At 43.6% G+C, this 10701-nt stretch overlaps 1 protein-coding gene across 1 annotated transcript; it reads left to right on the top strand.

Moving 5' to 3' along the window:
- Window positions 1-4103: 4103 nt before the first annotated feature.
- PDZD9 (PDZ domain containing 9) lies at window positions 4104-9164 on the top strand. Its single transcript, XM_063143480.1, has 3 exons — window positions 4104-4251; window positions 5519-5711; window positions 8537-9164. The coding sequence occupies exons 1-3, from the start codon at window positions 4143-4145 to the stop codon at window positions 9045-9047; spliced, it is 813 nt and encodes a 270-aa protein (XP_062999550.1). The 5' UTR covers window positions 4104-4142; the 3' UTR covers window positions 9048-9164.
- The last annotated feature ends 1537 nt before the right edge of the window (window positions 9165-10701 follow it).

Below are 10701 nucleotides of genomic sequence, written 5' to 3'. Positions count from 1 at the left end.
GTTAATCCTCCTCTCCAACAATCTATTTATTTATTTATTTCATTTATATATTGCCCCACAGCCGAAGCTCTCTGAGCGGTTCACAAAAGTTCAAACAGTAAACATTAAAAAGTATACAAAATCTAAAAACCATCAGAAACATAAAAACAACAGTGTAAAAACAAGAGTATCAATTTAAAAAACAGCAGTTCTGGGGTCCATTAAAAAACAAACTTAGCGTTGTTAAATGCTGTTAAATGCCTGGGAGAAGAGAAAAGTCTTGACCTGGTGCCTGAAAGATAACAGTGCTGGTGCCAGGCGAGCCTCATCAGGGAGATCATTCCACAGTTGGGGGGCCATCACTGAAAAGGCCCTTTCCCTTGTTGCCATCCTCCGAGCTTCCCTCGGAGTAGGTACTCGGAGGAGGACCTTAGATATTGAGCGCAGTGTACAGGTAGGTTCATGTCGGGAGAGGCGTTCCATCAGGTATTGCGGTCCCAATGCAGTGCTGATCCAATTTGGGATGGGTGGAATATGGCTGCCCTTAACCAAAGATCAGAATGTCGGAAGATTCGATTACAAGCTCTCCTTCAGAAGATTTGATTGCAAGCTTGTGGTAAATAACTGGCAAGGAGTCCAACTGCATGAAGATGAGGCATCCCAAACAGGCGGCCCCGTCCTGGTTTTTATTAAGAACTAAGTGGTTACATTTCTTGTGTACAAGCTATGATTGGTTGTTAAGTACAGCATGTTAAATGCATGATTACCTCGTGCACAGGAGGTGTTGGTTAGTGTGTGTTCAGCATGAATATACCATATAAGGGTTAAGGAAATACGTGATCATAGCATAGTGTCTTCAATACTGTATTGTATTCTGTGGCTTTTGCGTCAGCACATTCCAAGGCATGGCCAGCAAGTGCCAAGATGTTTCTTAGCAAGGCTTTATCTTAAAAGTGTTATCCTTGTGTTCCAGCACATCTCAGTATGGTATGCCAATACTGAATGTGTGCCAGAGAGGGATAACAATTTCCCCTACACAAGCTCTCCTATAATATACAACTGCCCACCAAGAAAAGAGACAGTTTCAATCTCACCATCCTTGCAACAATGGTGGATGCACCTTGAGCATACAATAGGCATAGTCCATTTGTCAGGGCAAGTTCTGATCTTCAGCCATGGTTGGAGGTTCCAAGAAGCTTGGAATCAACAACACTAGGATTCTAAACCGTTACTAGGTGTCAACGTCACCTTGCCTACAGCAGTGTTCTTCTCATACGTGACACTGCACGTTGGTGGTCACTTCCCAAATGGCATTTCTCCATCCATGTTTGGTTACATAAAGAATCCCTTAAGGCTTTACAACCATGGACCGCAGGAAGTCATCTTGTAGAACAGAGTCATCTTGTCGAAGGAGGTCATCCTCCAGAGGGAGATCAGCAGAGAGAAGGAGGGCTTCCGTCGATAGGACATCGTCCGTCAGAAGGATGTCTTCCAGCAGAAGGAGATCATCTGTTGGGAGGAAGTCGTCTCTCAGGAAATCATACATCAAAAACCTATCTTTTAGAAGTCTATCATCAGGTAACTGACACCAACTAAATTTTAAATTCCCTTTACAGCTCTTACTTCTCTTCCCTTCTTTCTCCATCAATGCCAGCAGTTCTTTGATGGGAGCTGGTGAGACTGTGCATACAAGCAGGGCCTACCCAAGATATTTTGCTGCCTAAAGCAAAAAAGAAGATGGCGCCCCTCCCATACCAAGTACAAAAGCCAACTGGACTGGCAGCTGTAACTTTCTTCAACACTGGCAATGAGACAACCTTCTCTACCACATCTGCAGGCAGTAGGCTAACTTAGGGGGCACAGGACAGCCCACATGGCTCTGTCCTCCAACACCTCACTGCCACCTCCTAGCATCTGCCGCCTGAGCCAACTACCTCATTTTGCCTAATGGAAGGGCCAGCCCTGCCTACAAGACTGTCTTTCAGGTGATGCTCTGGTGGTATAGACGTGTCAGAGAGTCCTGTTGACATCATTGTCCCATACATATGGCTCAATAAATTATGGCTTTGCAGGCCAACATTCCTCTTTTCTCGTTAGGATTACTAAAAGCACCAGTCAGGTTTTGATAGATGGGTTCCTTGGCTGGGACCCAAAGAAATGTGTGACCTATTTGGCAAGCCCACAGGGCCTTGGGGGGTGTGTGTGTTGCTGTTCTGAAACAGTGGGCCTGTCATCCAGACCTTTTGGGGAAGGGAGAACCAGACAGGCAAAATGAGCTTTGCAACATACCCACATTCTCTTTCTCTACAGAAGACGAAGATGAAAGCTTGCTTGCAGGGTCTGACGATTACGACCATTACTGGGATTCAGGTGAGTAGCTGTAGACTGAGGATGGAATTCATCTATGACTGGGGTCTCCACCATGGTGCCCAGGACACCAATGTAGTCCTGGGCACCTCTCTTGCAGCCTGCCAGGCTCCACAGCTTTAATAATTTTTATGTTAGTTCTTAAGATTTTTTAAAATTAAAACCTTTTTCTAACTGGGAACTTGCCATGCTGCAAAGCACAGTGTTGCCTCCACACCATCTTTATTTGGGTGAAAAGAGTAGGTTTATGTTTCGGAACTCACCTCACCTCTGCCTTGTACTTAGATTCTTGGGCAAGGCACTTTTCTTTCCGTTTCACCAGTTTGCTTTCTGGGAAATGAGTGGGCAGCCCAAGACATTTTGCTGCCTGAGGCAAAGGACAAAATGGCGCTCCTGCCCATTCCATGTAAAAAGCCAACCGGGCTGGCATTTGAAACTTCCTTCCACATTGGTGATGGGACAGCGTTTCCCACTCTACGTGAAGGGAAGTGGCTAACTTAGGAGGCACACGGCAGGTCGCATGGCAGGCCGTTCTTTCCTCTAACACCTTGCTACTGCCTGAGGCCACTGTTTCATTCTGCCTAATGGTGGGGCCACCTCTGTGCTTGTGATCTTTCATAGAGTGGTGGACATACGGCCTTGCATGGCATTTTAAGGTGGTTGTGCTTTTGTTTCTCCAGGAAACTGGCATTCTTGTGAAGTTCAGCAAATTTGTCGCTAACCAAAAGAAATAAAATCATACAATAGTAGAGTTGGAAGGGGCCTATAAAGCCATAGAGTTCAATCCCCTGCTCAATGCAGGAATCTACCTTAAAGCATCCCCGACAGATGCTTGTACAGCTGCCTCTTGAAGGCCTCTAGTGCGGGAGAGACCACAACCTCCCTAGGTCACTGGTTCCATTGTCATACTGCTCTAACAGACAGGAAGTTTTTCCTGATGTCCAGCCAGAATCTGGCTTCCTCTAACTTGAGCCCATTATTCCGTGTCCTGCACTCTGGGATGATCTTTACAATTAGAGTCTAAATAGGATTGAGGAAACTCAAGTTCAAATCCCAACCAAGCTGTGAAGCTCTCTGGATGATTTTGGGGCAGAAATTATTTCTCAACCTGACCTACCTTATAGGGGTTGCTGTCAGGATAAAATGGGGGTGGAAACCAGCATGCCTTGGAGAAATGATGGGATAAAAATGCAATTCATTAAGGAAGAAGGAAAACATGCAGCTTTTCCCTAGTGTAGTTCATACAGATTGTACTGCTGAACTGAAGATTGATGGGCATGTGTCGTGTTTCCCTCATCATGACGGCATGGTAACCAGTGTGAAATTGATTTTTACAAGTTATTTTTATTTATTGCATTTTTAGGTCACTCAAATAGCCAAAGCTCTCTGGGCGGTTCACAAAAGTTAAAACCATCAGACGCAAATCTGCCCTGCCCTCTTTTAAATCTGGTCACTCTAGTAAAGCTCCTGCAGCTTTAACTGTTGTGATGAAGAGGGAATTTCACCAGGTTCTCCATATATACAAATGACACCTGCTGAAATTCCTTTTTCAATACAACTGTTAAAGATACAGGAGCCCTGTCCTCCTTTTCATATGGTCACCCTAGTTTAAAAGCACAATAAAAATAATACATAAAAGCACAACTAGGATGGAGCAGCGATGGGGAGATTTATACAGATTTAAAATACTGTTTTAAAATACAGATTTAAAACCTCTTTTTCATTTAGATTATGACTATTCAGATATAACGGAATCTGAGCATACTCTGAGTACAACAGTGAAGACAAATATCCAAATGGAAGAGGATGGGCTAGGCTTGATATTAATCCAGAATGGGCCTTATATCCAGATATCCGGTCTAGTGGAAAAAAGTGCAGCGGTGAGAGATGGAAAACTCCGAACAGGTAAGGAGAAAAGGCAAAAGAAGCGTGATGTAACGCTCATGCATGTGCTGGGAATGAGACGAGCTTTTAAGGTTGTAGCATCACTTCTCAAGGCCTGTCTAATCCGAACTTTTCTGGAAATGAATAAATCATAGAATCATAGAAGAGTTGGAAGGGGCCTCTAAAGCCATCGAGTCCAACCCCCTGCTCAATGCAGGAATCCACCTTAAAGAATCCCTGACAGGTGGCTGTCCAGCTGCCTCTTGAAGGCCTCTAGTGTGGGAGAGCCCACGACCTCCCTAGGTCATTGGTTCCATTGTCGTACTGCTCTAACAGTCAGGAAGTTTTTCCTGATGTCCAGCCAGAACCTGACTTCCTGTAACTTGAGCCTATTATTTTGTGTTCTGCACTCTGGGAGGATCAATAAGAGATCCTGGCCCTTCTCTGTGTGACAACCTTTTAAATATTTGAAGAGAGTTTTCTCTTCCACCTGGCAAATTCTTAAGGGAGCTAACTAGAGGTTACAGGAGACACACATCTGCCTCCGATCCTTGCTTTTCCCATGCAACTCCCCAGATGCATCTAGTAAAAGTAACGTGTGATGTTGTTGTCACACATTACTTTTACTTTTGTCGTTAGGTTTTCTGCCACCTAAACTGGAGCAGGGATACAGGAATGCTGATTAAAATGCAATCTCAACATTCTCCCCGCACTCACTTACTTTAATTTTCAAACTTGTTCTGTACACAATTTTACATTGATGTGAACATCTATAAACATACAGAATTGGCAAAGATAGATGCCTGATGTAGCTCGCCAGTGGAATGATATATGTGTTAATGTTTTGTGAATGGCCACTATTACGGTAATTGTCACTATCCTTTCAACATTTTAATTCCCTCTGATCTCAGTTTACAATTCCTCATGCCCCAGCACATGTATGTAGAGATCTGCCAACTTGAAGTTAACATTTTGTGCATTTGATGAAGTGGGCTATTTCCACAGAAAGTTATGCCATAATAAATTCCAAGGTGCCCCAAAACTCTGTTGTTTTTGCTGCAACAAACACAGCTACCCTTCTGGGAATGAACTGATAAAGCATCTTTATGGCCGTGTTCAGAAGACACCTTAAACCATGGCTTTAACCACAGTGAATAAGGCCTTTTGGCTTATTCACTGTGGTTAAAGCCATGGTTTAAGGTGTCTTCTGAACAGGGCCAGAGTCATCTTTGTAGCCAAAACTGATAGTACAACCAGTAAACGAAGAACTCTTTGCTTCTCCTTCCAGGTGATATCCTTCTTAAAATTGGACATGCCAACGTCTTAGGATGGACACTGCGAGAACTAAGGCAACTTTTGCACAACACTCCCATAGGGACAGTTCTACAAATCCAGGTTTACAGGGATTTTATGAAACTACCAGTTCGGTGGGAAGTCGCCTTTCACAACGTGCCAGAAATACAAGGAACGGAGATAACGGAGTAAGAATCTGAAATTGTGGGGAAAGTTGAGCCCGTCTCTTTGCAACCACCCATGTTCAGTTTAGACTAACTTTTAAAGAGATTGCCCAGGGAAGTTTGGTGTCGAAATTCATCTAAGCGTCATGTGCAAAACCTTGCAATGGTCTAGCACTAGATGCGTCGCGCACCCCAAACTATATGTGGAATTAATTTATATTTAACAGGCTGCCCTACCCTAGTGATTTAGTGTGGACGTTTATGCAGAACAGATGTCTTTGTTCTTTGCAATCTCCAAAGAGCTCCTAACGTTAGGTTGCATAAGGCATGGAGGAAACAAAGAATGGAACTGGAGGGCAACGGGTGAAAGAGGAGGAAATAGAACAATGTACATTGATGGGGCTATATAAATAAATAATAATAATAATAAATAATAATAACAAGGTATCCCATTGCATTTTTCAAGTTTTGGCAGTAGGTGGTAGCAGAATGTGTTGATTGGACTTGATCTTTCCAGCCGCCCCACCAAACAAGGATCTTTTAGGGACATAAGGCTCCATCTCTGCTCAGTATTGCAAGCTTTCCCTCGAAGTGGCTGTCGAAGGTTTCAGACAAGGAATTTGGAGCCTGTCCTCTGTCACCTGTTGCAACGACTGGTTAGCTACTGAAATACTCCAAACCTGTGCATTCATGGCACAATCAACGAATTGCCACCAACGGGGCAGGCCTGCGGGCACCCTCGCTGCCTTTCTCATCTGCTTGTTCAAACAGCAGCATTGAAACTGGCAGAACGAAAATGTCAGATAAAAGTAGGCAACAAGGCAGCTTCTGTAGCAAACAAATGTCATTAAAATCTAATGGTTTGGGGTGGGTGGGAAAGAGGCAGGAGATGCAATTAAGACAAGTTCATTGCACTAAGACTTCTATAAGCCTGGTTTGCATGCAACAAAACCCAGGTTTTGGTGTTGTTTTAAATCCTGGGTTACTGTGAACAAACTGAGTTTGACCCCCTCCTGCCCCTGGGTTTAGTATGATATTCAAACCTGTAATTCTGGTTTATTGCTGGTGAAACAAGCTAGAGTTCTGGGTTCAGCTGTCACAGTAAACAACTGCTCTTGCTGGCAGGAGGAGCCAAGTGGGAAGATGGAACCATCTAAACTAGCACATTGGAAACTTTGAAAACTCTGGTTTACCATTGCATGTGAACCCAGGCCACAGGGTCTGTGTACGTTGCAATCTGGTAGGCAATTGGACAGTATGTTCTTAGCATTTTATTTCAAAGCTTACTGCTGTACTAGACACGCCCCAGGATTTGTTCTAGTTCATGTATCTCTAGTTCACGTATCTAGTTCAGGATCTCTTCTCGATCCTCCCAGAGTGCAGGGCACAGAATAACAGGCTGAAGTTAAAGGAAGCCAAATTCTAGCTGGACATCAGGAAAAACTTCCTGACTGTTAGAGCAGTACGACAATGGAACCAGTTACCTAGGGCGGTGGTGGGCTCTCCCCCACTAGAGGCCTTCAAGAGGCAGCTGGACAACCATCTGTCAGGGATGCTTTAGGGTAGATTCCTGCATTGAGCAGGGGACCTTGTAGTCCCTTCCAACTCTGCTATTCTATGATTCTATGTGGTTTGGGGCAGGGGGGCTTCCTGTAACTTCCTGCTCCATTCACCTGCCACTTCTTTCTTATTATTTATCCAACATGATTAAGGACTTTTCTGTTGGGAATAGGATCGAAAGTGACCATCTACCTCTCAATCTTACCCTTTTACTACCTGCTTCTGTACACATTGCTCCTAATCATCAGTACAGAGACCCAGATCTAACCTTCAGGTACAAGAGAGTATACTGGTCAGAAGCAGTAAATATCAATATCGCTGGCATTTTAAACTGAGCCCAGAATGGTCTGTCAGTGGCTCTAACCAGCTCTCAGGTATTTCTTATTACCTACTACGGTGGGCCTTCTCTGCAGTGGCACCATTTGGAAAATCCTCTCTCGTGTAGTGCAAGAGGCAGAAAAGGTGGCACAGTTTAAAAGCCTCCTGAAGACTGCCTTTTCCACCCAGACTTTCCCTGGCCTGTAAGTTAATTAATTAGGCCACTCCATTTTACTGCTCCTTTATTATAGTTGGACGTGTTTTCATGCTGTGTTTAAAAGAGTATTAAAATACAGTATTATATGTTGTGAACTACTGAGAGATTCTATTATATTCAATGGTATATAAATCATAGAATCATAGTAGAGTTCGAAGGAGCCTATAAGGCCATTGAGTCCAAACCCCTGCTTGCAGAAATCCACCTTAAAGCATCCCTGACAGATGGTTGTCAGGGATGCCTCTTGAATGCCTCTAGTGTTGGAGAGCCCATGACCTCCCTAGGTTACTGGCTCCATTGTCGTACTGCTCTAACAGTCAGGAAGTTTTTCCTGATGTCCAGACGGAATCTGGCTTCCTGTAACTTGAGCCCATGATTCTATGTCCTGCACTCTGGGATGATTGAGAAGAGATCCTGGTCCTCCTCTGTGTGACAACCTTTCAAGTATTTGAAGACTGCTATCATGTCTCCTCTCCATCTTCTCTTCTCCAGGCTAAACATGCCCAGTTCTTTCAGTCTCTCTTCATAGGGCTTCATTTCCAGACACCTGATCATCCTGGTTGCCCTCCTCTGAACACGCTCCAGCTTGTCTGCATCCTTCTTGAAGTTTATTTAATTTAACCCTAATTAAATAAGCCCTTTTGACTGCAGATAGCTGAGGTTAGAGCTCCCGTAGGTGCTCTACCCCTGAGCTCTCCCGTAAGCAGCACAATGACATTATTTTCTAAAACTCCACTGTTTTCATACATTTTAGCATATCAAGTTGTGGAAGTGAAGATGCCTGGACTAGCAGCGAAGGCTCGGCTGATGATGGCAATGCAAAAAGGCCTGATGCTGATGAGAATTGGATTGGTGGGGGCCATGCAGTTAGCTTCGATGACGACGGCGTCTGCACTTCAACTGGAGTCACTTGCGCGACTCTTCATAACAGAGCTGCACCCTCAGACACTTTCCGTAACGTTAAAGCGGTACGGTCGCTTTCTTTCGACCCTTCTAACCAACCCAAATGGATCTCGAAAGACTGGCACATCTTCGAAAGGAAAACCTACACATTCACCGTGGGTTCAGACATTGGCTGCGACATTATGGTCCATAAAGATTTTGAAGTCGAAAGTGACACTGACGTTTCAACGTCGTATTTAACATCTTCTTCGCCGTATTGGACTATGTCAAAACATCGTGCCGAGTCATCAATGTCATCTACTTCTTCCTCTGTGTCGGACGCATTTTGGCTTGAAAACTTTGCTTATGAATTCGAACAGTAAGGCAAACAGATCCAGGTTTGCACCTCCAGAAACCACATTTCTTAAGTTGGATCCAATTAGCTGGATTTTCACTCATAACTCATCCTTCAACTGAAAACCTGTTTTCATTTGTTCGGCAATCTGAAAACCTGTTTTTTTGAAACAAGAGATGCTTTCTGGGTGGGGTCGGGGAAGGGAAGGGATCATCTTGGAAGTGGGGAAGAAAAAAAAGAGAGACTACAGTCCGTTTCCTTACAGAGATCACGTTTCTGGAAGTCTTGTAGTCAAGCCACAAGGTGTAACTGCAAGAGCAGCAAGCAGCAGTGTTCTGCTTTCAGAGGTAAGCAACCAAATTTTAATTTCAAAATGAATTATGCTGGTCTAGAAAATTAATCTAACCCTTGCATTTATCAGGCTAGCTATCAGCAGGGAAGGGGGATTTCTGTTTTAAACATCTAAACACAAGCCCCACCTTTGGAAACAAATAAATGGTATGGCGGGGGTGGGACCACTGGAGAACATTATTCCGTTCTCTTGTGTAGCCAGATTTTCAATGCATATGAATTGTTTTAAGCTCTCAGGGTTATAAAGGTACATGCCAAATAGTGTGATGGCCAAGATTTCTCCAAGTCTGCTTTATTTTTTTCCTTTTAATTAATTCTATCCTATCAACCAGATTATTATTTTTTTTAAAAAAAAGACCTCCCAAAGGGACTTTGTACGCTTCGTGGAGTTGCACAAATTTGGCATTGGCATTAAGAGTATGGTTTAGAAAATTAATTATTCCCCATTCCACCTGGCATGCATGTATATGTATGTGTAACATATAACTTCAGCTAGCCTTGCTAGGCTCTTAGAACAGCTAAGTGAACAGGGTTCCTTAATTACACACAATAATATACCCTATAATTAAAGTAAAACATTTATATACCTTCCATTTCCATCCTAACAGATCCTACAAGGAGGTTTATCTACAATAGAACCCTATAAAATCACAACTAAACCCAGAACAATTAACAGGAGCAGATGGCAATGTAATCCATAGGGAGACATTTTTCTCCCTTTCTCATAATAGAACCCAATGGGGTCATCCCAGGAATCTGGTTGGTGGGAGATTCAGGACAGATAAAAGGACTTCCTTCACACAGCACAGAATTAAACTATGGAATTCACTACCACAAGATGTGGTGATGGCCATCAATTCAGATGGCTTTAAAAGGGGGGGGGGTTGGATAAATTCCTGGAGAAGGCTATCAATGGCTACTAGTCCTGATGGCTAAGTGCAACCTCCAGTATCAGAAGCAGTAAGCCTACATACACCAGTTGCTGGGGAACATGGGCCCTTCCTGGTTTTGGTGTCCCAAATGAATGTGTTGCTGTCCTTTAAGGGTACCTCCGCTTTAAAGTTGTAATACATAATACTGGAACCCAATGAGGTCATCCTATGAAGCTGATTGGTGTAAGAGTCAGGAAGAGATAAAAGGAAGGACTTCTTCACACAGGGCGTAGTTAAACTATAGAGTTCACTTCCACAAGACATAGTGATATAGCCACCAATTTGGATGGCTTTAAAAGTGGGTTGGATAAATTCCTGGAGGAGAAGGCTATCAATTGCTACTAGTCCTGATGGCTGTGTGCTACCTTCAGTGTTGGAAGCAGTAAGCATACTGTATAT

This window comes from Elgaria multicarinata, chromosome 17 (genome assembly GCF_023053635.1).
Source record: "Elgaria multicarinata webbii isolate HBS135686 ecotype San Diego chromosome 17, rElgMul1.1.pri, whole genome shotgun sequence".
NCBI lineage: Eukaryota > Metazoa > Chordata > Lepidosauria > Squamata > Anguidae > Elgaria > Elgaria multicarinata.
Note: the sequence above shows the minus strand (reverse complement) of the source record. Positions and strands in the feature narration are given on the sequence as shown.

Bases quoted from the DNA above. Each gene is read 5' to 3' on its own strand.
- PDZD9 (XM_063143480.1), top strand. From the start codon at position 4,143: ATGGAAGAGGATGGGCTAGGCTTGATATTAATCCAGAATGGGCCTTAT. The intron at 4,252-5,518 runs GTAAGGAGAAAA...TTCTCCTTCCAG, and splicing joins AGATGGAAAACTCCGAACAG to GTGATATCCTTCTTAAAATT. The intron at 5,712-8,536 runs GTAAGAATCTGA...CATACATTTTAG, and splicing joins CAAGGAACGGAGATAACGGA to CATATCAAGTTGTGGAAGTG.